Source organism: Selaginella moellendorffii, unplaced genomic scaffold (assembly GCF_000143415.4).
Source record: "Selaginella moellendorffii unplaced genomic scaffold, v1.0 SELMOscaffold_113, whole genome shotgun sequence".
In the NCBI taxonomy this organism is placed as follows: domain Eukaryota; kingdom Viridiplantae; phylum Streptophyta; class Lycopodiopsida; order Selaginellales; family Selaginellaceae; genus Selaginella; species Selaginella moellendorffii.
Window position 1 is genome coordinate 441,906 of NW_003314374.1, and position 25,910 is coordinate 467,815.

General features: G+C 46.5%; 10 protein-coding genes and 1 long non-coding RNA gene across 14 annotated transcripts; 3 read left to right on the forward strand and 8 right to left on the reverse strand.

The window, feature by feature from the left end:
* The first annotated feature begins 6,483 nt into the window (after positions 1–6,483).
* On the forward strand, positions 6,484–8,040 carry LOC9660563. Its single transcript, XM_024664762.1, has 8 exons — positions 6,484–6,899; positions 6,958–7,002; positions 7,066–7,183; positions 7,231–7,288; positions 7,348–7,396; positions 7,445–7,542; positions 7,592–7,730; positions 7,805–8,040. Exons 1-8 carry the CDS (start codon positions 6,567–6,569, stop codon positions 7,955–7,957), a joined length of 993 nt encoding a protein of 330 aa, XP_024520530.1. The 5' UTR covers positions 6,484–6,566; the 3' UTR covers positions 7,958–8,040.
* Positions 8,041–8,942: 902 nt separating this feature from the next.
* Positions 8,943–10,118, reverse strand: LOC9660001 (probable E3 ubiquitin-protein ligase XERICO). The gene has a single exon (XM_024664761.1). It carries the CDS (start codon positions 10,023–10,025, stop codon positions 9,306–9,308), a length of 720 nt encoding a protein of 239 aa, XP_024520529.1. The 5' UTR covers positions 10,026–10,118; the 3' UTR covers positions 8,943–9,305.
* A 16-nt stretch (positions 10,119–10,134) lies between these two features.
* Positions 10,135–12,047, reverse strand: LOC9660564 (embryonic stem cell-specific 5-hydroxymethylcytosine-binding protein). 3 transcript variants are annotated; one of them, XM_002990942.2, is made up of 9 exons: positions 11,891–12,045; positions 11,674–11,833; positions 11,297–11,382; positions 11,135–11,247; positions 11,020–11,085; positions 10,844–10,959; positions 10,691–10,756; positions 10,453–10,631; positions 10,135–10,331 (listed from the first exon to the last, which is right to left on the reverse strand). In XM_002990942.2, exons 1-8 carry the CDS (start codon positions 11,983–11,985, stop codon positions 10,476–10,478), a joined length of 858 nt encoding a protein of 285 aa, XP_002990988.1. In that variant the 5' UTR covers positions 11,986–12,045; the 3' UTR covers positions 10,135–10,331; positions 10,453–10,475. The 3 variants fall into 3 exon arrangements, with proteins under 3 accessions (XP_002990988.1, XP_024520526.1, XP_024520527.1); XM_024664758.1 differs by lacking the exon at positions 10,135–10,331 and having other exon boundaries at positions 10,333–10,631; positions 11,891–12,044; XM_024664759.1 differs by lacking the exon at positions 10,135–10,331 and having other exon boundaries at positions 10,500–10,631; positions 10,833–10,959; positions 11,891–12,047.
* On the reverse strand, positions 12,044–14,293 carry LOC9660565 (pentatricopeptide repeat-containing protein At4g02750). Its single transcript, XM_002990943.2, has one exon. It carries the CDS (start codon positions 14,291–14,293, stop codon positions 12,044–12,046), a length of 2,250 nt encoding a protein of 749 aa, XP_002990989.2.
* On the reverse strand, positions 14,266–15,924 carry LOC9660566 (pentatricopeptide repeat-containing protein At4g21190). The gene is made up of 8 exons (XM_002990944.2): positions 15,867–15,924; positions 15,684–15,799; positions 15,554–15,626; positions 15,392–15,505; positions 15,176–15,319; positions 14,918–15,130; positions 14,681–14,870; positions 14,266–14,627 (listed from the first exon to the last, which is right to left on the reverse strand). The coding sequence occupies exons 1-8, from the start codon at positions 15,903–15,905 to the stop codon at positions 14,317–14,319; spliced, it is 1,200 nt and encodes a 399-aa protein (XP_002990990.2). The 5' UTR covers positions 15,906–15,924; the 3' UTR covers positions 14,266–14,316.
* Positions 15,925–15,952: 28 nt separating this feature from the next.
* LOC112342644 (PXMP2/4 family protein 2-like) lies at positions 15,953–17,140 on the reverse strand. Its single transcript, XM_024664760.1, has 7 exons — positions 16,849–17,140; positions 16,699–16,786; positions 16,546–16,640; positions 16,420–16,492; positions 16,273–16,365; positions 16,132–16,218; positions 15,953–16,067 (listed from the first exon to the last, which is right to left on the reverse strand). Exons 1-7 carry the CDS (start codon positions 17,118–17,120, stop codon positions 15,999–16,001), a joined length of 777 nt encoding a protein of 258 aa, XP_024520528.1. The 5' UTR covers positions 17,121–17,140; the 3' UTR covers positions 15,953–15,998.
* A 97-nt stretch (positions 17,141–17,237) lies between these two features.
* On the reverse strand, positions 17,238–18,868 carry LOC9660567 (uncharacterized protein At1g32220, chloroplastic). The gene is made up of 10 exons (XM_002990945.2): positions 18,757–18,868; positions 18,582–18,693; positions 18,425–18,513; positions 18,313–18,368; positions 18,148–18,203; positions 17,988–18,081; positions 17,862–17,941; positions 17,762–17,804; positions 17,610–17,701; positions 17,238–17,558 (listed from the first exon to the last, which is right to left on the reverse strand). The coding sequence occupies exons 1-10, from the start codon at positions 18,819–18,821 to the stop codon at positions 17,385–17,387; spliced, it is 861 nt and encodes a 286-aa protein (XP_002990991.1). The 5' UTR covers positions 18,822–18,868; the 3' UTR covers positions 17,238–17,384.
* A 61-nt stretch (positions 18,869–18,929) lies between these two features.
* Positions 18,930–20,307, reverse strand: LOC9660568 (transmembrane protein adipocyte-associated 1). Its single transcript, XM_002990946.2, has 6 exons — positions 19,899–20,307; positions 19,658–19,840; positions 19,446–19,608; positions 19,277–19,379; positions 19,129–19,210; positions 18,930–19,065 (listed from the first exon to the last, which is right to left on the reverse strand). The coding sequence occupies exons 1-6, from the start codon at positions 20,256–20,258 to the stop codon at positions 18,988–18,990; spliced, it is 969 nt and encodes a 322-aa protein (XP_002990992.1). The 5' UTR covers positions 20,259–20,307; the 3' UTR covers positions 18,930–18,987.
* LOC9660569 (WD repeat-containing protein 13) lies at positions 20,282–22,416 on the forward strand. The gene is made up of 11 exons (XM_024664757.1): positions 20,282–20,483; positions 20,540–20,662; positions 20,761–20,875; positions 20,941–21,078; positions 21,133–21,272; positions 21,331–21,378; positions 21,431–21,541; positions 21,603–21,784; positions 21,833–21,954; positions 22,015–22,091; positions 22,150–22,416. Exons 1-11 carry the CDS (start codon positions 20,328–20,330, stop codon positions 22,264–22,266), a joined length of 1,329 nt encoding a protein of 442 aa, XP_024520525.1. The 5' UTR covers positions 20,282–20,327; the 3' UTR covers positions 22,267–22,416.
* Positions 22,309–25,315, reverse strand: LOC9660002 (transcription factor bHLH123). 2 transcript variants are annotated; one of them, XM_024664756.1, is made up of 9 exons: positions 24,434–25,315; positions 24,112–24,327; positions 23,728–24,014; positions 23,432–23,673; positions 23,214–23,345; positions 22,956–23,027; positions 22,833–22,898; positions 22,715–22,771; positions 22,309–22,654 (listed from the first exon to the last, which is right to left on the reverse strand). In XM_024664756.1, the coding sequence occupies exons 1-9, from the start codon at positions 24,700–24,702 to the stop codon at positions 22,517–22,519; spliced, it is 1,479 nt and encodes a 492-aa protein (XP_024520524.1). In that variant the 5' UTR covers positions 24,703–25,315; the 3' UTR covers positions 22,309–22,516. The 2 variants fall into 2 exon arrangements, with proteins under 2 accessions (XP_024520524.1, XP_024520523.1); XM_024664755.1 differs by having other exon boundaries at positions 23,432–24,014.
* LOC112342645 lies at positions 25,145–25,616 on the forward strand. The gene is made up of 2 exons (XR_002991032.1): positions 25,145–25,226; positions 25,314–25,616. It is a non-coding gene; the product is annotated as an uncharacterized LOC112342645 (long non-coding RNA).
* The last annotated feature ends 294 nt before the right edge of the window (positions 25,617–25,910 follow it).

The window sequence follows — 25,910 nt, forward strand, 5'->3', positions numbered from 1 at the left end:
GGGGCCCCCCCCCCCCAGAGGGGGGGGCCCCCCCAATGGGTTTCCTTTTGGGGAGGGGGGGTTTTTTTGAACCCCCCCCGGGGGGGCCCCCCCGGGCCCCCCCCAAGCCCTTGTTTTTTCCCCCCCAGGGCCCCTGGGCCCCATTTTAACCCTAAATCTATTTGGGAACCCCCCCAAAAGGGCCCCCCCAGGAGGGGTTGGGGGCCCCCCCCCCCCCCAAAAAATTTGGGGAAGCCCGGGGGGCCCCCCCCCCCCCCCCCCCCCCTTGGGAGACGCATGCTTTGGGCTTTCACCCCTTGAGCTGTATTAGTATTTGGACTTAGTCTCAGAATCGATTTCGGACTCGATCTCGGACCTGACTTCGGACTCAATCTCGGACTCAATTTCAAACTCGATCTCGGACTCAACTTCGGACTCGACCTCGGACTTAGTCTCGGACCCGATTTGGATCTCGGACTCTGTCTCGAACTCAGTCTCGAACTTGGTCTCGAACTCGGTCTCCGATTCAGCCTCAGCTCGATCCCGGACTCTATCTCGAACTTGGTCTCTGAGTCGGTCTTGGACTCGATCTTCGACTCGATCCCATCCGATGAACTCTTTGTCATTTCGGTCATGCTTTCGGGGATCCTTTAGCATACGACATCTCGGGGAGTCGGTTCCTTACAATTAAGTCTCTAAGATATTATTGTCTCTGCCTTTGATATTGGCCATCTATTGATCTTTGCATTTGGGCTAGTATAGGTAGACTGGCTTCAGCACTTCGTGTGCATGGTGAAATCTCTAGTCATAGGGTAGCTACTGTCGACTGGTCACATAACCCGCCTCTCTATCAATGTTCCTTATTCCGTTCAAAGGGCGTGACCGTGTAAACAACTTTAACTACCTGTTTACAATAGTCTATCTAAACCTTACCGACAAGTTTGGTTTCTTTGCTCAAGAGGGTTAGGGCCTCTAGCTTCTCTCTCTATGTCCCTGCAAGCAGGGGCATATCACACTTTTGTAAGTTGGGTGACACCCAGAGCAGCAAGGGTGGTTAACTCTGTTGGTCATTTCCTTGTCAGCAATGGCCAAAAGGTGTCTAAGTTAGTAGTGTATCCGCATTAGACAATTATTTAAGTTGGTGCATTTCTCACATAGTGTGAATACCATGAACTTTTTTCTGGAGTTGTTTCCTTGGTGGTATTCTAAACTCGAGTATGCATTGAAGAGGATGTCAATATTCCCTAGGGGGGGGAGAGTGTCGCGAATATGACTTCGGGTATCAAAAGTTATTTGTTGGCCAATCCTTATGGACACTCTTTTCTTACTACCACGACGGCAGGAGGTCGGTATTGCCAGACCCATTATTAGTTCCCACTTGAGTTAGTTGAGAAACTGGTCATTGACCGTGCACTTAAATCGGATAAACATAAGGTAGGAACTCCTATGTGTTTTTTGTTGAGCATACTTGGCCCGGTTTGAGAAACTCTTGTCATTGGCTTGCACTTGTTAGTATCAAGAACCCTCGTGATATTGAGATTGGTCCTCAATATTCGTTAAATGATAGCTTACCGTGTCTGCCAAACACCCTCACTATCATGCCCTTTGTGTTAGTTTCATTTTGGTCCCAAATGCTATTTATGGAAAGTGTCTAGATTTGCTCATTTGGCATATCTATGAAATGTAGAGATTGTTTTGAACACAATGGTGTTCATCCCATGTCTAAATTCGCATTCTAGCACCATTCTATATTTAATAAGTTTCAAACTTGTCCCAGAGACTAACTCTTGATACTAAGGGAGGCTTAGGGTGAAAGCCCAAAGCATGTGTTCCTTAAGGGGGGGGGGGCCTGTGGGGGGTTTCAAAATGTATAGTAGGAATATTGGGTAGGTCAGGCATGGCTGATTAACCTGAGGCATAGTTTAGCTCTTGCCTACATACCTGTTCTTGTTCTGCATCCAGCTTGGGTCTAAGCTTAAGCTCTACACCATGCTAGCTGGTGGAGTACCCATAGGCCATCGGTATGCCGAAATAGCACCAAACTCCATTTGGCTCTGTTTTGCTTGCTAGTCCTGGCATTGGGATGCTGGTTGCTCTAGGACTATTCCAAGTTGCACTGGGCTCCTGTCCCTTTGCTCCTTGGGCTGTATGCTCAAGAGTTGCTTCGTGGTCCAGTTCTATCACTCCTTGGCTCCATACTTGGGGGTTTGGCATCGTTCCTTTGTTCAGTGGCCCAAGGCCCTGAACCTCGGGTTCCACAGTACTGTCCTTTGGACATGTGGCATGTGACACATGGCATATAAAGGGTTTAGGTTCTGCTTTGTGGTGTTATCCTATGGTAAATCACCATAGGATAAAAGGTAAAAACCATGTGCACTACATCTAGCCATTTAGCTTTTGCACTTGATCCAAGTGCTCCATATGTCCAATCCCACTATAAACACCCAAAGGTACCATTGACATATCAACGCGTTACACTAAAGCTATGTCCATTCACCTTTGTCTCATTAATAGTCTAAAACCACCCATACCACAGACTCATCTCCCAAAGACTAGTTCATTTATCTATAAGTGATCATCCTTAACCATACCTAAACACTCTTTAGATGCCCGGAGACATAAGGAACATCCTTCCTAATATTCCTTTTTCGGTCCCCATTAAGTCCCACTCCGCTCATGGCAGTGCTCACCAACACTACTATTGAGTCAAGACTTAAATGCCTGACCACTAAGTCCCACTAACCTCTGGGAGTTCCTCACCATATGACTGTATCTTTAGTTACTACATAACAGAATTGCTCCTCTTTTTTTCCTTAGACTAGAACTTTGGGATAACATTTTGAAACACCATAGCCCTACTTAAGCCTTATGGGTACTCTCCCCACCTTCCTCCTTTGGGTGCCTTAGCCATGTGGCTAAAGTAAGGTTCCGATAAGCCATGTTAAGTATCCAAGTAGGTAGTCCCACCCACACTTGGATTGGGAGCATTGACCATTCAATCTCTCAGGGGAGCTAAAGCTAACTTTTGAATACTTCACTAAGTTACTTTACTTGTTCATCTATGTTCACTTTAGCCTTGGACTCTTCAATGGTTATATCATCACCCACCACATGGGTATAACCTTCCTTAGTCTCACTAACCTTTTCTAGCCAAATTGTTTCCATTTGAGTCCTCCCCCCATTATACTTTTGGAGCTCACCAAACCCCCTCGGGTCTAGGAGATGATCACTTTGGGCTTTCACCCTTGGACTTGGACTTGGACTTGGACTCAGACTCAGACTCGAACTCAGTCTTGGTTTCAAACTTGGAATTGACTGCCACACGATGCAAATGTAGACGGCAACATGTAGCAATAAATCAAGCAATAGAAGATAAACTTGAGCTTGTATTAACCAACACAGAGAGAATAATAAAATACCTTTTGTTATAAAAATGAGCTTGGAAAGTAAATATTAGATGAACTAGTGCTGAATGAACCCCTTGATGATACTCCCGAAAGAAAGATGGAGGGGTCATTTACTGTTAGCCACAACATTCCGAGCTTAATCCGCTCCGACATATTTGGCTCCACATGACGTAAAAGGTTTCGGAAACAAATGCCAAATTGCATCACCAACTCAAATAGCCCTTAACGAAGATGATGCAATTGTTGGAAGGCATTATCACAATCGTCAACATGTCTAAAAGTGCGTTTGAAGACATCTAGGAGAATACTCTAATCCTCACGAGTGGTTGCACTCAAACCATTGTACCACTACAGCGTCGTCCCTTAGAAACACGTGGGAAACTCACGCAAACATCAAGCATCATCCCAAGAATGATATGTGGCAATCACTATGAAGTGATCAAACCAATGGTACACATCATCCTTAGGATTCCTATGAAATTCATTCATCTTCATAGTAGAGCAATAGTTTCCTTCTTTGACTTTGGAGTAACAATTGGTACAATTGCTTGATACTATGTGATTGCAATTGAACAATTAAACTCAGTTGATGGCGGCATTCATAACACGTGGTACAGCTTCTTTTGCTCTTGGTGCCAATCCTCACGTTCGGCCAGAGTTCTTTGGTGGGAATTCTAGGGATGATATCTACTATTGATTCGATCATTTCACAGTGATTGCCACATATAATTCTTAGGATGATGCTCAACATTAGCATGAATTTCCCACGTATCTCCAAGGGACGGTGCTACAATGGTATAATGGTTTAGATATAGTCACTCGTGGGGATTGGAGTATTCTCTTGGATGTCTTCAAATACGCATTCAGATATATTGACAATTGTGATGATGCCTTCTAACAATTGCATTATCTTTGTCAAGGGCCATTGGAGTCAGTGATGCAATTTGGCATTTGTTTTTGATGCCTCTTGCTTCATGTAAAGCCAAATATGTCAAAGAGGATCAAAGTAGGAATGTTGTGGCCAACACTTCATCAAGATCTTGTAGGATTTGTGCATGCACTTACTTTAGCCACCCTTAATAATGCTTTTTATTTGACATAACATTATGAGACATTGCCTCTTCCACTTCTTGCTACACATCCTTTAGCTCCACTTACTGTGGGAGATAGTCATATTCCAATGGAGGTTGATGCTATTATTGCTCGAGTTCAAAGAAAAGGGCAAAAATATAGTCGTAGCTGTGATGTTTGTTGTTGGGCGTATGATGAAGTTGGTCACACTTATCAGTGTTGTTGGCGTTTTCCAGATTGGTGGCCTTCATTTCTTAGGTGATGTTGCAATGGAAAGTCTGGACATTGAGATGCATTTGGGAAATGAGGAGTCACATGAGTAACAAAGGGATCTTTTGCGAATAAGTTAATGATGCTTCTATCTTTTTTTTGGGAGTATTATCAAGGGGTTTACTTGGCATTAGTTCATCCAGTGTTTACTTTCCAAGCTTGTTTTTATAGTAAATGGTCGTCAAGATCTTGTAAAACTTGTGCATGCACTTGCTCTAGCCACCTTTGACACACTTAGCACAACATTATAAAACATCACCTCTTCCACTTCTTGCTACACATCCTTCAGCTCCACTTCCTATGAGAGATGATCCTGTTCCAATGGAAGTTGATGCTATTACTACTCAAATTCAAAGACAAAAGCGAGGACTTAGTCGTGGCCGTGATATTCACTGTTGGGTGTGTGATGAAGTTGGTCACACTTATCAGCATTGTTGTAGTGCATTTTATCTCTTTCCCTTTAAGCCAACTGGAAAAGGGGCAATTGCTTGATGAAAGAGCCTTTAGTGGCTATTTTATCCCTATTTATCCCCCAAGGTTCCAAGGATCCACAGTGACAATATATCCAAATCTCATCCCATGATCACATGTGCTACACTCACCCCCCCTCATGTGAGTGTAACACACCCCCCCTTCAGAGATGTTAATGTCTTCATTGACTACTATTCCATGTGAGACAACTAATCATTCACCCGTATTGCAGTCCCACGGTGGATACCTTCATTCGTGGATACTCCACACAAAAGGAAGGACGTACGCATGGATGCCCAATACGTACGATTTCAAATTTAGGGGTAGGAATATACCTTGCTCGAGGGTATATTATATTTTTAAGTAGCCACCTGGATACTCCACACAAGAGGAAGGATGTACGCATGGATGCCCAATACGTATGATTTCAAATTTAGGGTAGGAATATACCCAATACGTACGATTTCAAATTTAGGGGTAGGAATATACCTTGCTCAAGGGTATATTATATTTTTAAATAGCCACTAATCAATAGGAATTGAACCCGTGCCATTTTCTCTGATACCAACTGTAGCACACCTTATCTCTCTCCCCTTAAGCCAACTGGAAAAGGGGCAATTGCTTGACGAGAGAACCCTTAGTGGCTATTTTATCCCTATTTATCCCCCAAGGTTCTAAGGATCCATAATGACAATATATTCAAATTTCATCCCATGATCATATGTGTTACAGTTGTCGGTATTTTCCAAATTGGGAACCTCCATTTCTTGGGTGGAGACATTAGCGTCAACAATGTCTTATTAGTGTTGTTACATGGGAGGTTTGGATACTGAGATGCATCTGGAAAATGAAAAGTCACATAAGTAATGGAGGGACTTTTCATGGTCAATAAATATTCTCAGCTAAATTTAATGTTATAGATTTTTTATTTATTTATATTTTTGATATAAATAAATACTTATATCTAATTGATATCAGATTTGATCATTCATATGGACCAAAATTATATAATATGTTAAATAATGTTAAATAAATTAAGATTTTGAAGAAGAAAATCAAAACACTTAAATAAAATAAATTAATAATTCATTTTATATTTATTTTGAAATAAAACATCTTTGAAAGTAATGTTTGATATTTTTTTTAAAGTTAAGCATCTAGGCTATAAATAAATATAACATAGATTTCGTTTAATTAGAATATACTTCAGGATTTAAAATATAAATATTCTTAAGATATGCAAAATTATGAAAGAGTAGCTAGAAATTCTTTAGTAGGCCAAACCTCCTAGAGGAGCACTAGTAACCGGAACACTGTTCCAAACTAAAATCCTCAATATTGTGAGAAGTTCATTTGGAATGCAGTGAGATGGGCGTCCTGGTAAATATTCCAAGCAACATTTTGCCTCCTCTTCCCTCTGGCCGCGGCCGGTGTGCGGTTTCTGCAAATCTTGGGTCCGCAACTCCACCTATAAATTTGCCAGATGGGGTCTCGCGCTCTTCCTTTGAGCTTCCATCTGGGCTTCGAATGGAGGTTCTCTCTTGTCCACCCTCTTCTTCTTCTCCGGCAACCCAAAGCAAAATTGCTCCAGTAGTTTTTGTTCACGGGAGCTACCATGCTGCGTGGTGCTGGGCTGTGCATTGGCTCCCCCATTTCTCTCAAGCTGGGCACCATTGTTTCGCATTGAGTCTTCTCGGCCAGGTTTGGTTTTTCTTTTTCCTTGGTCTTTATAGAGTTTTGTGTGATAATGTCCGTGAAGGGAGAGAGTGATCCGCCAGCTGATCGAGTGCCACAGACTTTGGAGGTTTGGATTTTATCTTTGACTATATTCTTTCTGTCAGTGATCGATTGATCTTATGCGCAGTAGCTTCATGCAAGCGATGTTGCAAACTTCATCGAGAGCAAGCTTCATGGCATTCCTCCAGTGCTCGTAGGGCATTCATTCGGAGGATTGATCGTGCAATATTATCTTCATTGTCTTGAGAGTAAGAGTTTCGATCTGTGAAGTGAAAATTATATCTTTCTTTTGCAGGATACCCGATGCTAGCTTCCGCTGTTCTAGCATGCTCGGTTCCTCCAACAGGGAATACGTAAGTTGGCCTTTTGGTTTCCACAAAATATATCTTTTCCAACAAGGATTACAATGCAGTGCTGTGGTGATGCGTTTCTTGAAGTCCAAGCCTCTTGCTTCCATAAAAGTAAGCTTCATAAGCTTTGCTTGTCTTGTGAATCACTTGTAAGCCAAGGTTACTTGGAGCTTGGCTGCGAAAGGCTTTGCGAGGTCTCTTCCACTTTGCAGAGAAACATTCTTCTCGCCGGACATAAACCATTCAGAGCTTGCAAGGTGAGCTTTGCTTGGAATCGTTTACAAAACCTCATATGGTTTGTTCCAGATACCAGGCTTTGATGAGGAACAGCTCCACTGTTCCTCTCTTTGACCTCCGCAAACTAAATGCATCACTGCCGATCGGCCCGCCATCTCCGTCGTCACCACCTGTTCTTGTCATTGGCTCCGAGAACGACTTCATCCTGGTAGAAAACGCTCCCATGGCGTATCAAAGTTTTTAAACGTTTGTCTTCTCGTCACAACTTTCTCTTTCGTCCAGGACGAGCAAGCAGTGCGCGAGACAGGGGCCTTCTTCAATGCCAAAGAGCACATCATCTCAAGCATTGCTCACGACATAATGCTGGACACGCAGTGGAGAAAAGCAGCCGATGTTGTTCTAGACTGGCTCAGACATGGAAACATTCAAGGCTGAAGAGACCAAGAAAAAAAAGCGAAGAAAAGTTTGTCATGCCAATGCCAAAGGCAATAAAATTTTGTTCGTTCTTGATTGATTGACATGGTGAATGGACAAGCCATTGCTTTCCAACCCGAAAGAAAGCGAGACACCCCTGCAAAAATATAAATAAAATATGTGAAGAATGGCCAGTCTACAAAAACACTGTGGAGAAATCAAGTGGTCGAATACCATGACACCAGAGACAAAAATTCCCTCTTTTCCCTCAAAAAATTCAAAAAAAATTCAAAGCTTTCAAATTATTTTGCCAGCCAATTCTGCCAAAAATACCTTTTTTTTTTTTGTGACCAGAGCACTGAATGGTTTCGAAAGCTCCAGTCCTTGATCTGATTAAACTAGTCCTCCCCTCCATGGTTACAAAAAACAAGCCCTTTCAAACTACGCCATCTTCTAGGCAATGCAACGCACAAATCTTTCTACTTACAATATATAATGCAATGTTTTAGCTCGAGGAATACTAGTTTTTATAGCAAACGCCTGGAGCTCAGTTTTTTTGGGGCTGGATCGATCGGCTTTCTTCTCGCCGTGGTTTTGCGCCGGACTTATGGTTTTGGAGCTCTTTTGTGGATCGAAACTAGAGAATTTTTTAGAGAGCTGGATGATTGCTTGTTTGCTAGAAATTTCTCTGTGAGGATCCATGACAATGCTAACTCAGGTGGTATGTTCCCATCCAACAAAACGTTTCATGGAATTCCACTCGCAGGTTTGATTGAGTGGGAGCATACCACTGTGTTAGGATTGTCACAAAGAAGCCTCTTTGTTTCTTGATCTCTATCTCTCTCTCTCTTCATTCTAGAATTGCTTGCTCCACTCCGTTGCTAGTTCTTTCTCTCTTTTGTCAATTCGAGAGCTTGAAAGATTGATAGAGCTCAAATGAACCAACTGTCCTGGATGTTTGATCGGATTCTCTTGATGTGTGGCCTCGCAACATTCCAACCATGGATTCCCGAATTGATATGAATCTACGATCTTTTGTTGTGGTGTGTCTCCACAGGAATCTTGGACCCACAAGCGAAAGAGATTGAAATTCTCTCCAACGATCGTTCCATCTCTCCATCTCTCCATCGCAGTCAAAACAAGAGAGCGAGGGTCACATTCCTATCCGGAAGAAGAGCCTCCCGTGAGATGGACGGCCGCGATTTTGTCACCCACTCTTCTCGTGAATGGAAGATTTTTTACTTTATGTACAGTGAGTGGTCTTAGAACAAAGCACGCAAACGAAGAACACGAAAAAATGGTCTGCCGTGTCAATCGATCGATAGGACCGACCAATCGATCCTTTCACTTTCTTCGTGGCGGCTGCTGACTAGTGGAAATCCCAGCCAGTGGCGAAGCCAGATCCATGGCCGCGGTACCACCACGGCCCCCTGGCCAATCCGCTGGTGTGATAGACCGAGAGCCACAGCGCGAGCTCCTCGGCCAGGATTTCTTCCTGCTGCCTGTGCTTCTTGGCGAGATCGAGCGTGAGGAGGCTGGAGCGGCACATCGGGCAAGTGGTGTGGTTGTGATTCAGCCACTTGTCCAAGCAATCCCGGTGGAAGACGTGCGAGCAATTGGGGAGCTTGCGGACGAGCGAGCTGGGCTCGAAATCACACAAGCACACCGCGCATTGGGCCTCGTGTTCCTCGTTCTCGCCGGGGAATTCGAGCGAGGAAGGAGGAGAGGAGGAAGAAGAGGGGGAAGGAGGGATTTCTCCCGGATTATCGAGAGAGGAGGAAGGAATCTCCGAAATATCGAGAGAAGAATGGACGAGCTTACTGAATTCGATGAGAGGGAGCGAGGATTGGATCTCCTCCACGAAGCTATGGTGGTGGTGCTGGGGCTGTGAGCGATCCGGCGAGAGGCTGGAGGCCACCGGGCGCCGCGGCTGCCGAGACGGCTCCATCTGGTGGACCTCCGACGAATCCCTCTTGAGCCCGACGATCCGGAGCAGCGAATCGAGCAGATTCTTTACGAGCGCCAGCGAAATCGCCGTGTTCACCACCACCAGCGGCAGCAGGCCGCCATAGATGCTTGGAAATCCCATGCCTGGATGAAAATCTCGACACCAGCAGTGGCAAACTAGTACACACTGACACCAAAATTTAGCATCTCTCCGCAAGAGCCCTAAATTCTCGGTAGAGCACCCTTTTTTAAACCCTAATTTCTCGGTAGAACACCCTTAGTAAAAAAGACCCGCCAGTAAATGCTGACGTGTACGGCAGGCCGCGTGTCCGGCGGGTACGCCACGTGTCGACAGAGATTGATTCGGCTTTAATCCTATCCTTCATTGCTTCGTCAGTCACAGCAGTGGTCATGGAACGATTGGAAATGTTGAATCCAAGAGAAAAGACTAATCGATTCGGAGACAATCAAAGCTTATCAAAGTTAGATCCACGAGAGAGAAAACTAAGACAACCGAAGCTATATCTTATACTTCTAGAGTTTGTAGAAGTGTTGAGATGGAATGTTACCTGAGGCATCGCTTTCGTGTTCTCTAGCTTTGAGAAGCGGTGGCTTTTGTCTTCTTTACGTCGCGAGGACGATCACAAACTTCTCTCTCGGGATCTTGTCCGGTTGCAGCGTTTGGATTACTCTCCTGTGGCTTCCGCTTGAAGAATCTGCTGATATCATTCACCTTTTGTTGTTTGATCTGCAAGAACACTAGTAAACAAAAAAAAAAAAAAGGAGAAAAAGGAGAGTAGCTTTTACCTCCTTGATACAATCTGGCCCATTAAAGGACGGCTTGCCCATTGCCGATGTAACAGGATACCATACCTGCAAGGAGTATTTAAAACCGAGAGAAAGATGGTTCTCGAGGAATCCATGGGTGGCGCCAGGCTTTAGAATTTACTCTTCCTTTACCAGATTCGGTCCTTCGTATGGCTGCACGAATTTGCGGAAGACGTCATCGAGGGAGCAGCCAAGCTCTAGCCATGCTTTCGTTGCGTCGTCGCTCGCTAGAATGACAGGCATCCTGTCTGTAGCAAAAGGAGAGTTGGCCAACACGATTAAAACGGGATTAAATCGACACTTCGTACCGTGGAGCCATTCCAATCGCTTGGACACTCGCGTGGTCAAAATGGTGAAAGTGAAGAGCGTGTCTCCTGATAGAGCACGTAAGCACACCCACGAGTTCGACGAAAATTTCATTACCTTCGGCATCTTGCCAAGAGTCGTACAGGCAGGCGAATACAAGAGGGCGCTCGTCCTGGAAGTGGATATAATATGGTTGCTTCTTACTACCATCTTTCTTCCACTCGTAAAATCTGCAAAAGCGAAGTCGTAGTAGAAGATATGATATGCTTGTTTTGGTACCCTTCGACGCTCACGAGGCACCGTTTCGCTGGAAGAAGTCGAGAGAAGGAGGTCTTCTCACGCACAGTTTCTGATCTTGCATTGAACTGAAACAAGAAGAGAAATGGTTAGATCGCAACACAAGAAAGAAGTCGAGAAAAAAACAATGGCTCGATCGCAAACACAAGAAAGAAGTCAAGAAAAAAAAAAATTGGTTAGATCGCAAACACAGGAAAGAAGTGGAGAAAAAAAAATGGTTAGACCGCAAACACAAGATAGAAGTCGAGAAAAAAAAATTTGGTTAGATCGCAAACACAAGAAGGAAGTCGAGAAAACGAAGCAAAGAATGAGACAGAACAAGAAAACTCACTCCAAAAAAAAGTTTTTGGGATAGTTACCATGCGATAGTGATCGGGCTTCTCATTTTTTTTGGTGAAGCTGGGAACGAGCCCCCATTTCATCGCTTGCACAACCGGAAGAGCTTCCCCATCGTCTTTGGCTTCGTAATGAACAACAGGGAAATAAGCTCCAGGCGACACATTGTAAGATGGACGATACCTGCAAAAACGCGATGGTAGAATGCGATGTGATCAAACGAATGCGAAAAAAAAATACCTGTCGTGATCGATCAATCGGAGCTGGCAATCCCCAAAACCACAGGCAGCTCCCACAGCGTCGGGGGCAAGCGTGCATCGAGCTCTCCCACACATTTCTCCAAGCAAAACGCATAAACCCTAGAGAAAGAACCAGTGCTGAAGTGGCACACCCTCATTTAGTGCCGGTGAGCTTTGGGATATTGGCATTCGCTAGGAGCACATAAGCCGCTCCATGCTGGAATCGCGTCAAGCTCTTTGCGGCCCTAGCTCCTCTTTCATTGTCACCGTGAGACGAACAAGCACTAAGCAAGGCAATCCACTCCAGAACCTGGGGCTCAAAGGGCATTGTAAGAATGAGTTTCTCACAGTCCTCCAAATGCCCAGACCGGGCAAGAAGATCAATCATGCAGCAGTAGTGAGGCCGCGACGGAGAGACCCCGAAATCATACCTCATGGACGTGAAGCAGCAGCGCCCATTGTAAAGCTTGCCCTTCCTGCTGCAAGAGGTGAGTACAAGAGCAAAACAAGCTTCCTCAGGTGCGACTGATACTCTCATCTCATCAAAAGTTGCAATTGCAAGTGTTGAGTCTCCAAAGTGGGCTTGAGCCGCAAGCAAGACGCTCCATGAGATTTGGTCCTGCTCTGGTATCTGATCGAAAGCACTTTTTGCTCTTTCAATGTCTCCAACTCGTGCAAATGCTGCGACATATGCATTCCAGGAATGCTCGTTCCGAAGCGGAAGGCTATAAAACATTGCCACCGCCTGTACGACGTGCCGGTTCTGGGAATACGCGGAGAGCATTGTGTTGTAGGAGACGAGATCCCTCACCGGCATGTTTTCGAAAATGTGCTCCGCCTCGTCCAGATGCCCTACCTGGGCATACGCAGCAAGCATTGCGTTCCAACAGACGGTATTTCTGTGCGGCATTGAGTCAAAAACGAGTTTTGCTTCTTCGAGTCTCTCGCATTGAGCGTATGCCGAGAGAAGCGCGTTGTAACAAACAGTGTCCTTGTGAGGGCATTCATCAAACATTTGCTGCGATCGCTCACAATTCCCAGCCAAGGCATAGGCTGTGATCATCGCAGTCCACGAGAGAGGATCTCTCTGTGGCATCGCCTGGAATGTCTTCTCAGCCTCAGAAACTCTACCAGATTGGGCATACGCGGCCAGAACCGCGTTCCAGGAAACGAGATTCCTCTGCGGGAGTTCATCAAACAGCGACTTTGATCGAGCGACGTCTCCAGTCTGGGCATATGCCGAGATCATTGTGTTGATCGACACAATCCCGTGCTGTGGCATTGCCTGGAGCACAATCCGAGCTTCCTGGAAATACCCGTTCTGGGCATAACCTCCTAGAATGATGTTCCAGGTAATTACATCTCTCCCCGGCATCTCATCAAATGCATTCTTGGCGGACTCCATTTGGCCCAATTGGGCAAACCCCGAAAGGAGGGCGTTCATCGCCACCAAGTTCCAACACGGCATTCGATCGAACAATGATTTCGCAATCGATGTCTCTGCGGCAATGGCATAGCCGTAAACAAGCGCGACCCAGCTAATGAGATCTCTTTGAGGCATCGAATCAAACAATCCTTGCGCTTCCCGCAAATGCCCCCTAATGGCAAATGCGGACATTATCGCATTCCAAGACACAAGGTTATCTTCCGGTAGCTCGCGAAACAATCTCCTCGCTTCACAGAAATCACCGTGATGACCGTACGCATCAATCATGGCCGTCCAGCTCACTGCGTCTCTCAACGGCATCGCGTCAAACAGTTCCCGCGCTTCCCGCAAATGCCCTTGTTGGGCATACGTAGACAGCATCGTGTTCCACGCTACTAGATTCGGCCCTACGATAGAATCGAACAGGACCTTCGCATCGTCGAGATGCCCATGGCGTGTATATGCCGACAGCATTGCGTTAGAGGAGACAAGGTCCCGACAAGGCATAGATGCGTAGAATTGCTTGACGTCTTCAAGATGCCCGTTCTGGGCATATGCGTCAAGCATGGTAGTCCAAGAGATTAGATCATGATCGGGCATGGCATTAAACATTCGTCGCGCATCTTCCAGATTCCCCGAGTTTGCAAGTGCTGCGATCATAGAAGTCATGGAAACGGGCGTTTTAGCGGAGGCTGGCATCTTGAGAAGTATTGTTTTCGCATCTTCCAGATGCCCGTTGCGGCAGTAGGCCGAGAGCATGAGCGTCCAGGAGAAGGAGTTCTTGACGTAGATTCCATCGAAGACCTTGCGAGCTTCGGTGGCGCTGCCACACTTGCCATACATTTCGATGAGATTGTTGAGGATGAAGTAATCGTCCTTGATCCTTGGCAAGACAGTTGCTGCTCGCGAGTGGATTTCTCGTAGCGCTGGGAGGGATTTGCAAGACTGGATTGCTTCAATGCATTGCTTCCTTTCCATAAACCGGCAGAAAGAAAGTTCACTCACTTTGCTTGAAGAATTTGCTGTTCTTGCCACTTGGTCTCTAGCAGCTCTTCTCCCACAGGCTCCCCCAATAGGACTCTCTCGAGGAGCTCTCCATCTTCTTCCATTTTATCGGGCAATTCCAGTTCATCTTCGTCGTTGGCACTAGAGACGATCACTTCTTCGTTTTCTTCGATATCTTCGAGTCCTCCTCCTTGAAGTTCTTCCTCTTCCTCTTCTTCTTGTTCTTGTTCTTGTTCTTGTGCTGAAAGATCATCGCCATCACCACCACTTTCGGCTTCTTGAGATGGTTTTGTAAGTCTCAGCTCGGCTAGAAACTTTCAACGTTAGAACTGCACTGAGCTGAGTTTAGATGGAACTTACGATAGAGTCGCTTCGTAGGAACTCTGATACGCCTCCCTTTGAGATAACGATACTCATACCGCCGCAGGGGATACTTTTCTCGCACCTTCTCGCTCTTTTCTGGCATGCCGACTTTGAAATAGACCTCCGCAACCATTTCAACTAATCCTTGATCCGGTCTGACGTTGAGTTCTTCCATGTCTGCAAAGAGCTGAAGAAGGTATAAGAAAGGAGAAATTACAGGAGGAAGAAACTTACATCTAGCAGCTTTTCATACATGCCAGCTCGGTTGTAGATCCCCATCATAAGAGAAAAATGTGAACGGGGAAGCGCGTCCAAGTATCTCCGAAAGACACCGTGGAAAACTTCCTCGGCTTCCTCGATGCGGTCTTCTTTCTCCAGTGCCACTATCAGCAGCTGATAAGTTGCCATTGTCTTGCCATGTCCTTTGCTCAGCATCCATTTCGAAACCTGGCAAGCTTCTAAGGACAGAAGAACTAAGAAAAATCCACGAACCTGGATCACACGCTTCCATTGCCACTGATCTCGAAGAATCCTCAGAGCCTTTTTCACGGGTTCAATCGGAAAGTCGACTTCGAAAGCACTCCAAGCATCCAATGCACCATATATATCTTCCTTGCAGTCTGAGAGATTGGCTATCTGTAGGCAGCACAAGAAAAACAAAATCCTCAGCCACATAGCTTCGGTTTCTCGTCTTAAAAGCTCACTTACACATTTGATAAGGTTAACAGCCTTCAGAGAACTTCCTCTCTTGGCTGTTTTCTTCCATGTCTTGGGCTGCTCTCCTTGATTCTTATCTCCTTTATTTCCTTGAGCGAAACAAATCTGGACAAATTGTGAGCTGCTATAACTGAAGTTTACAATTATGCTCACCCATGAACGCACTCGTCGACAAGAAATAATACCAGCTTGTAGGCCATCAGTAACTCTATCTTTATGGAAGCCACTGCGAGCAAAAATATGTGAAGAGTGAGCACAAAGCCAGGTGAAGAAGCAACTTTACCGGTAGCTGTACACACTATCCTCTCGGCACTCTACTGAACAAAAAGCCTTTCCTCTTCTGAAGCAATGCACTCTCAGCCCGTAAACTGATTGAAACGGAGGTACCCAACACTTGAGCTGCAAGCACACTGCAAGAACTGAGAAACTGTGTTTAGAAAAATCCAATATCAAGCCACCAACATGCCTGGTCACAGCAGCTCGTCCATGGAAACGCTTGCTGCATTTCGTAATTTCTACCTGAAACTCAACTCGCAAAGCCCTAGAAACAAGTATAAACAAGGAATTGAATTGATGCCAGAGTTAGAACAAAACTGTCTCATTTTTTGTGACCAGCAAACGAAATAAAAACGCTCCAAATAACGCCTAACAAGCACGCTGCGCCAGCCTGAAAATCAAGTGTGTTTTTGGCCCACTTCTTTGCAAGAGAAGTAAGAAACACCAAAACGAACCTGTAGTTGTGGAGGCACTAGTCCAAAGTTTACAAGCTGGAACGGTATCCAGACTTTCCAGTTCGCTATGACGGTAGGAAGCCAGTCCTGGAGATGACAACGAGAGGAAACCAGTGAGCAATACAGCATTGCTTAGCTCACCTGTTGAAGCTTTGACCAAAGTTGCTGATTCCGACCCTCTAGGGTGAGCAAGACAGCGAAAAACGTCCCAGTTCCGAGAGGTGTAAACACAAACTATACGAGAGAGTAAAGTTTTCAGAGCTAGGAAGAGTCTTTAGTGTATCTTACTTGGTCCGCGGCAATGCGAAGGGCTAAACCCAAGACTCCTGGATACGGAATCAATTTTGGTAGAAATCCATACCTACAATCCAGAACTCTTGAAAGTGACAAAAAATAAATACCATGCTTGCTCACCAGTAGTGCATACCAGGTCCACTCATAAAAATCCCAATAGCCGTGAATGATAGAAGCCGCTGGAAATCTATTGTCTGGGACTTCTCGACAACAATCTAGAATTGAAAAAAAAAAAATCGTAAGTTTTGCAAGGATTTTTTCTTTTCGGTTTACCTGACAAAACAAATCCGAGAATGCGTTTAAGAGGCCCGCGGTCAAGCTCTTCATAACCAAGGGATGGCTGTCCAGTAGACCAACATATCTACAAAAGAAATGGTGAAGAACAAGACCAAAAGAAAAAAGAAAAACGTTTGGCAAATTTACCTAGACCAGAGGGAAAAGGCTGCGTTGTTCGCTGCCTCTGGAGCTCCAATTTCCACGGATTTCATCCCTTGCGCATCGGGGCTCATACATCTGCTACACAAATCATCCACCTTGCGCACGAAATGCCATGATTGAGCTCGTCGCTTCCGCAGATCCTGCCCAAATCCAGCTGAAACCGCAGACCTCGCGTAGAGAAAAGGATCGCCGCCGCATTCTCGCCTCCACACGCTACTGCCGCCGAGCACAGCGCTGGAGAGGGGGATCGTCGCCATCGCTCAAAAAACCCTAAATAAGTGATTCCCGCCATACAGGAAGAGAGCTCTTATACTGTGGAGCTTCGCGCCTGTAGTGTAGACAAGTGGTAGCGACACGTGTCACAAATCCGTATGAACAAAAAATAGAGCAAGCTCTTATTTTCCTCCGGGAATGTTCGTGTCATGTAAGCAACGTTGCCACGAGCTATTCTTTTTTGATTCCTCCGCTCATGGATGAATTCGTCCAGTCGAAAAAAGCCAATCCATTTTTTGTTTCTCTCCTCAGTAGTGATCGCCCAAGCGCATAATCCCCCACACGTCCAAAACTCCCGGAGGAACAGCGTTGTCCACGGCCGATCGAATGGAAGCTTTTGCCACTGATGTAACTTTCACTGGAGGCACCACCAAGTTCCCCAAAACTGGAACTCTCGTCATCGATTTCAGGTTTCGAAACGCCTGCCAGCAAAGTTCCAGTCTCGTGCTCTGAAAAAACGAAGATAGACTTACCATTTCCAACGGAGTTCCAATGACTCCCAGAGGTAATTGGATGCTGCCAACACGTCTAGTTCCGTGAATGAATCCCGGACGCAAGATCACGCCTGGGCCACCAACAAAGTTATCAACGCGAGACAAAGATTTAAAAGACGCGCTGGACTAACCGCCATAAGGGAATCTAGACATCACTGCGTTTTCAGCCGCTTTCTGGAAGAAGAAAAAAAGTTAATCTTGCTTTCATCAGTATCGTAGAACATTACAAACCTTTCCTTCAAAGTAGCCACGCAAAATGTAAGACGCGAAGCCAAGATCTGAGGCAGATACATAGACAAACCTTTTGACTCCTGACAAAAACAGAAGATGAAAACTGAAAAGAAAAACCACGATTACCAGAATCAGCAGCAGCATTGATGGCCTTGACATTTGCATCGCCATTGATTTTGCGCATGGTGTCATTCGATCCAAAACCGCCTACGCATGATATCTGGAAAGACAAGAGAAATCCTCGTGAAGAACAGAAGGAAAGAAAAGCAAAAAATTGAAAACTTACCACTGCTGAGACATCTTTCATGTGTTCTCCAATCGTGTTTGGGCCGATAAGATTTCCTGAAACCAAAACCTGTAAGGGGTGGTCAAACACAACTAGCTACCAAATGCCATTCCTTTGCTCAACAAGAGGAAAAGAAAAAGAAAACACTAGTGGTGGCGACTTTACCTCGAATCCACTCCACCTTATTCACCCAAGGTTCGTCAATGTGAGGCTTTCCAGATCTAAAAACGAAAAGTCTTCTTAGTGACCAACAAAGAAAAGAAGAAAAACAAAGTACCTGTTTAAGCTCGCAACAGGAATGTCACGCACAACAGCTTCTCTACACACATGAGAACCTACAAATCCATTTCCTCCCAAAACCAAAATCTACAAAAGGAAAAAAAGCCATTGAAAGCTTTCATCGATCCAGCAAAAATTCCAAGACTTTCCTCTACCTTCGACCTCTCGGGCTGGACGTCAACCGTCTCTGCTTCCTCAGTTGGATGCGGCGGAGGCTTGGCAGCTGGCCCCGAGCAAAGGGACCGCCATTTCTCATTGCCCGCGATCCTAAGCGCCGCGCGCCAATACGATTATCAGCTACTTCCTAGGAGATTGCAGAGGATGCATTACCGCCAGAGACACGATCGATCGCCAGAGAGCTTCGCGCCCGCCCTCCCAAGAGCAGCCGCAACCATCGCCAAGTCTAGAAATTAGAACCCTGGAAATGACACGTGGCGGCGTTTAAGGGATCGACCAAACGACCGTTCTAGAAGAGATTCGAACCCATGACCAGTAAATGTATGTATGTACCATCGAGCTTTAGTATTTGTATTCTTCTACAGGCCCAAAATTTTGAGCTTTTCAGTCCCAGTCAGCGTCGAAGTAGCCCGCGTCTTTCATTTCCGAGTAATATACATCCTCGAGTTGGAACGCTTCTTCCTGAAAAACAAATCCAAAGAGAATTGTGCGAGAGATTGAGAGAAAGAACTCCATTTCGCTTACTTTGAAATAGTCGGCAAGGAACGTGAGATACAAGAGAGGCGGATAGAACGCGTAGTACGCATAGTTTGTGAAGCTATAGATGCTGCAAAATCGTTTGGAATGAATGACGAAGAATGAAGAAACGAAAAGAAAGATGAGTTGCAATTACCAGTAGCCGAATTCCGATCCACATCCGAGGATAAAGCTTCCCAGGGAACGCGACATGTTTAGAACAAACAAAACGAGCACGTAGTTATAGAACGCCGGTCTCGCTGCAAAAACAGGAAACAGCCACAAACGAGAAGTTCGAACAAGAAAGGCAAAAAATGAAACCATACCCGGTAAGTGATCTCGCCATCTCGTGAAAGGGAGAACCAGGATGAAGAAGTAGACGCCCGAAAAGACGAGGGAATGGAGGAACCAAAAGCTCCATTTGGACCAGTCCCCTGCATCACTTCCTGCCACGAACAATGGTATACCGAACCGGAAGATGAGAATTGCCTACACAAGTTTTGGGTGGCATTAGAAATCTTCTTTGCAAAAATCATACCTTGATCAATGCATCAACCGCTGCGACGAATCCAGAGAAAGTGAGAGTGCGAACGAGAGCATCCCATGTACTGGTGAGATAGCCCTGCGATAAGAACACCACCACACTGACTTCCAGTAGCACCATACCGAATCGAGTGAGCAGTGAGATGAGATTCCAAGACGTGCTGCTGGAATGCTTCATCTGGATACGAAAAGAAAAAACTTTGAGCGAAGCGATGGATCGATCATGGCGATCATACCTCGAGAACGCACCACAAGATGTTGAGAATCGAGATGATCCAGAGGCAAGCATAGTAAGTGGCCATGATCGGCGACTGGCTCTGGAGGAGCTTCTTGACGCATTTGCGAGCGCGAGCGATGAGAAAGACCGTGAAAGCCAACACCGGGAGCAGCATAACAAGGTAGTAGAGCACCCCGTGCTGGCCATTGGAGCGAGCAAACGCGAGGCAGCCCTTTGGATCATTGCTCACCTGTGAAGGAGGCGCTGCGCCATCGCTGCTCGATGGATCGGCCAGCAGGTCGCCGGAATCTACTAGAGACGCGAGCAGGCCCTCCGATCGCGATGTCGCCAAGATCGTGGAGAGGAGACACAGCGCCATTGGGTCATCTATCCCAAAATATTTGCCCTACTCCAAGAACCCTAGGTAGAGCTCTGTTCTTTGTGGAGAATGCTGGCGGTGGAAGGCGATGGGAGCTACGCTGTGGCCGATCGCCTGGCCATAGCTCTGGAGCCGGGATCTCTGTCCAAGCGCGAGGAGGATTATGTGACAATGCGAAGATTGCTGCTCCACAGGCAAGCGATGAATGGGAAGCTCTCGCGCCAGGTAAATTTCTTTCTTTCTTGTCTGGCGCCTGCATTTGCGCCTTCTCTCTTGTCTAGAACTGGGATTGCAACGGGACTGGATATGTAGCGTACAGGAAATATATTTGCGATGTCAAGCCAAGTGTCGATCACAGTGAATGGGCTCCATCTGAGGGCCGACTCTCGAAAGATTTAAGCAAGGTTCGTGTAGAGTTGCTAGAAGATGGTCACTGTGGTGGTGATTTTCTTTTCTTGTTCTTGGTGTTGGTTTTTTTTTTTTTTTTTTTCTGCTTCTTAAGAGTCCTGCTTCAATCTCGAGTCGCCGATCAAGCTCTGTGCAAGCAGACGAATCCGAGCAACCAGCTTACGCCTTTGCTGGAATGAAGTGCTTGTTTGATTCTTGCAAAGCATCGGGTATTTGTTTTTCTTCTTCATGTCTTCTCCTTTCTTCTAACTTGATCTTTTTCTTCTTCTTGCAGTGAATGTTGTTCGATTTGGTAACCTCAGCTCTGATCTACTAGCGTTTGGCGCAGCGGATGGCACACTTACAGTATGCTCGCTCGAAGGCTCGCCGCGAGTTCTTCATCTCCTCAGGGGTCATTCCAAGGAGATCACAGGTAAATGGCTACTTTACGAAGCTTTGAAGCTGTTAACTCCTGACAGGAAACTAGATTTCGATTGGTCTCTCAATAACAAGTACCTGTGCTCCTCGTCTCTGGACAAAAGCGTCAGGATCTGGGATACGAGCGAAGGTCATTGCATCCGAGTGATATACGACAAAGTGTCCCAACTATGCATCCGCTTTCATCCTGTGAGTGAGCAGACTATCCCTCTGCGATGCTCGAGCGCCTAAAGAACTTTTCTCCCAGGTAAATAACAACTATCTAGTCGTCGGAACCGGAACCGGCCAGTTGAAGGTACTCGCGGCTAAGTTCGCTGCTGCAATCTAACTTTTTGTTTTTCGCTCAGGTTATCAACTTCAGTACTGGGCGGCACGTGAGCCATTTGGACCTTGGAAGACAAATCACTGCTCTAGATTTTGATCCGTCGGGCCGCCTTTTGTTTGCTGGTGATTCAACCGTAAGAATTTTTCGGTCTTTCTTTATTGCGACTGTTTGATACCAATTTTTTTTTCTATCAGGGATGCATCTACAGTATAGCGGTGGACTCTATTACTGCCACACTGTCGTACGCACACAAGAATAACATGGGTCTTGCGCGTAAGTCCACGACCACGACTGTGCAATTCAGAATATTTTCCCGTCTAGCTGGTGGGCCTGTGTTACTTGCTTCAAATCAAGATGGCAGTCTGCGGTTCTTCAGGTTCGTCGGTCTTGGTTTCCTCTGCGCTCGGTAACATTTTCTTTTCAGTGTTGCACTGCAAGTGAACGGATATCTTACTCTAAGATGCTCCCTACACTTGCCTCCTCTTGCAAGAAACACAAGAGCATCTTTCTGCCCTCTGCTATCACTGGAAAAGGGAGAATTCATAGGTTCAAGTGTTTCTTATGTGGCTATTCTCTTTTTTATTAGCTCGTTTCTTTTGCTTGCAGTTACTGGGAGCGAAGACAAGAATGTGTATTTTTACGATTTTACAAGACCAAAGCATCCCTGTGTTAATAAGCTACAGGTAAGCTGTTCATTATAACTGAGCGCAGCGCGAACTAAACTTCGTTTTGTTTGTGCAGGGGCATGGCGCACCAATAGTTGGCGTTTCGTGGAACTACGGAGAGAACCTGCTAGCTTCTTCAGATTGCGAAGGTCTGGTGATTGTATGGAAACGGGCTAAGTCCGTAGATGGTTAGCTTAGTGGTTTTTTCGTTAGCTCGAATGCAGGATGCTAGTGGTTTTCCTCGCACTGTCAGTCTTTTATTTTGTGAGGTGATTACAGTGTCAATTGCCGATGCATGCTATCATGCTTTTGCGGAATGTACAAGACAGTTTTCCGTTGGTCAGCTCGAGTTTCGTCACTAAAATTTGGCTGAGAACTCCGAGAGTCCTTCAGTGTTTGCGCTGCTTGTTCCTAGAGTCCGGTGTGTGTTCTTCCACTTCGGGTTACTTGAGTCCGTGGAGCGTGGGTGCCCAGTAGTCGGCTCCGTTATCGTTAGCCACCTGTAAAGTGCAGGACACCGGTACCAGGCATAGACCCCGGCTTCTGAGATCTTGCCTGTCCTCGCAGATTTTTCCATGCTCCTGGGCCACGCATGTCAAGTGAAGTTTGGACAAGCAATGCTAGTAAGTAAGTCGGCTTACGGTTTGCCGTGTCGTCGTACTGACCCCGGCTGGTTTCATGTAAGGCGAGCTGAGCACCTTCAGATCCAACATAGTTAAAGAAAGAAGCGACTAGAACCGGGGAGAGTGCTTGTTTTACCTGGACTTGTTCGTGCAGGAACTTGATGTACCCGATCGCTTCCAGCAATACGGAGGCTGTGTCAGTCTGCACAACGCCGACTTGGTTGACATGAATCAGCGTACATAAACAGGTACTCTTTACCTTTCCAAATGGCGAGACCAGTTGCTGGAGTGCTGATATTCTCTCTCCAAGCTTCTCTTTCCTCACCTGCATCTGCATTTCCATTTCCAAAAACTTAATCAGCTCCAGGTACAAGGATCAGCCCCTATTTATTGTTCTGCTCATTAAAGTCAGCATCTACTGGAAGCTTGACTAGGAACTTGTCCTAAAGACTCATGCAGGATTCCTTAGTAGTAAATGCATAGAACTAATGCCTGGAAACGTTGTGCAGGCACCTACCTTGAAAGGGAAGGAGTTGCTATTTTCAAGCTTGGGTCTTTTCGAGAACAGCTCGGGCTCGCCGCTGCTGCTGCTTGCAACCCCTCCAAAGAGGCCCGGTACCCGGTCACTCGTCGCAGGTTCATCGTCATCCTGCATCAATTTATAGTAATCAGAATCGATGCGTTCGAGCGAGTTCTAAGTGTGTATGTGATTTTCTCGTCTTTAGGAGATGTTACCTGGTGCTTTGGGATCACGGCCTCCTGGAGCTGTACCGTAGAACCACGATCCCGAGTATCCACATCTGTCGGCTTTCGTTTGTTTCTTTCGTATGACTCGGTGGATTTTCCTGCAGAATTCGACGGCAGCACCTCCGAGAGCATTGCAGGCAGCCTGCTGGAGCGCGTAAGCCACATTTCCGGAGTGTCCTGGCTGCCGCTGAGGAGCTGACCGAGGTGACTGCAACTCGCACTCGCAGCAGCTGTGGCATCCGGGATTGGCCTATCGGCTTGGCGCAAGAGATCCATAAAGTTACCGATTTTGGACGAACTTGTCGCGGTGGAAGACCTCTGGAGCGCCAGGACCTTATCGTCGATGACCAGACCATTGCGGCCACCGAGAAAGAACTCCTCTTCGTGCTTGATCACCGGCGGAGGGACTTGCATTTCAACCTGGTACATTGAACTCAAGCCTCGGCTTCCCGGCGACACCAAAACTGGATTTTGCAAGCTCCGATGAGTATCTTCCGAGCAGCTTCGAGACATTAATTCGGCCGTTCTACAGACGAGAAGCGCGTCCACCGCATAGCCTTGACTGGAATTCCTGGACAGAAAGGCGCAAAGAGAAGAGAAATTATATCGGAAAGGCTTTGAACACTCGAGATCACGAAACTTAAAGACACCGAAAAAATTCTTCTTACAGAATTGGAGTGCCGTATGCATCGTGCGCCTGATCGTCGAAGAGATTATCAGCCCGATTCGACCACTTCGCACACTCGCCTTCCACTTCCAATAATGAGGCGGACTTTGGAGCGGGAGACTGGGAAGGTAGATTATTCCACGCAATCTGCTGATGCTGCTGATGCATTTCCTTTTGTCTAGTATGGTTATTGCAGCTTCCATTGCGCGAGCTCGGCCTGCGACAAGAGAAACAAACGAGTCGAGTCAACACGCTTGTCAAGCTCGAAGTTTGAAGCATCTCATGGCTGGAGCTCGGGTGGCCGAGCTCGGGGACAGACTTACATCTCACAGAAAGTCGGAGCTGGAGAAGGCGGACATTGATCGGGAGTGGAGGTGGAGCTGCCTTCTGAGTTGGCACTAAGCGGGCTTTGGACCAAGGCTGCGGCTCGTTGCCAGCCGGAGGAATCAAGCCCGGTTGTTGCTAGAGAGACGAGCTTGGTTGCAGAGTCAGCTCGACTTAACAGGCCAGCAGCTTCGCATTCTCTGACGACGAACCTGTTGTCCAGCCGGAAGGAATTGTGCTGCTGTTGCTGCTGCTGATGCTGCCACATTGAAATCGTTGCTGCTTCAACAACAACAACACCGCCGCCGCCAGCAGCGCCACCCGTGCATCTGCGAATCGCCACCACCACCGCTGACTCAACTCGGGGCTCCCGAATCTAGGCCGCATCAATCAGTGCGCGGCTCAAAACGTTTTCCTCTTTAAAAAATGCTGCTGCTGCCGCTACTTCTCGGGAGGGCTCGGACACTACGCTCGATGCACACACTCACTGGCTAGCCACATGCTCAAAGAACACTACGACCACCATCGCCTCGACTTTCAGTACACACTTTGAAGAGAAACAAAAGAGTTTCTCTCGAAGCAGCAGCACACCGGCAGCAGCAAAACAGGAAAACCAACAACAGTGGTAAGCCGATTTTGCTCTCGGGGCTACTAATGTTTCTCACTGCCACGCCTAGGAAGGAAAGGAGCTCACAGCTACAACTACAAAGACAAAAGGAATGCGCCTGACTGACGACTGTTCACCAGTGCACACACACACACACACTACACACTCTTTGCTTGGGTCTGGAGGTATGTATGCAAGTATTATATCGTCTTCTTCTTTTTCATTACCTCTCTCTCCTGCGAGGGACCTGATTACTTTCTTCTGCCTTGCAGGTCACGTAAGGCGGGATGCCACAATTTTGAGACTTTCGGCACAGCACTGGCAGCTGCTGTGCTGCTGCTGCTGCTGCTGCTTCGTCAGGAAACAAAGCGTATGTATGTATACGTACATTCTCTCAAGACTCCTTTTGTATCTCTCTCGGCTCACGACATCTCTATGAGCTCCGGAGCTCTCTCAGCGAGGAAAGTACTTTGCGATTCTAGTCTAGTTTTGCTTTTAAGCTTTAGCTGTCCAGAGATTGGATTCCGATCAATCACTCGTTTTGATCGGACTGGCTAAGCGCTGCTCGACTTGCAGAGGTCGTTTTGTCCGACCGATCGATCGATTTGTCGCAGGGAACGGCACAGCGAGCGAGCGAGCGAAATCTCGTGAAGGGCAAGAAACCCACACCGCGCTCGCTCTAAAGCTACCAAAGAGCCGCTGCCAAATGGGAGTGATGAAAGTCACATGATATGATGTGATGGGGTACCATACCATACATGGTCCCCATCATAGAGAAGTCACATGGGTCCATGATGACTCCATGGACATGCCCGCCCCTTACCGTGTGGGTCCACCGTACGTACGGCACCGAGGTGGAAGAAAAAGAA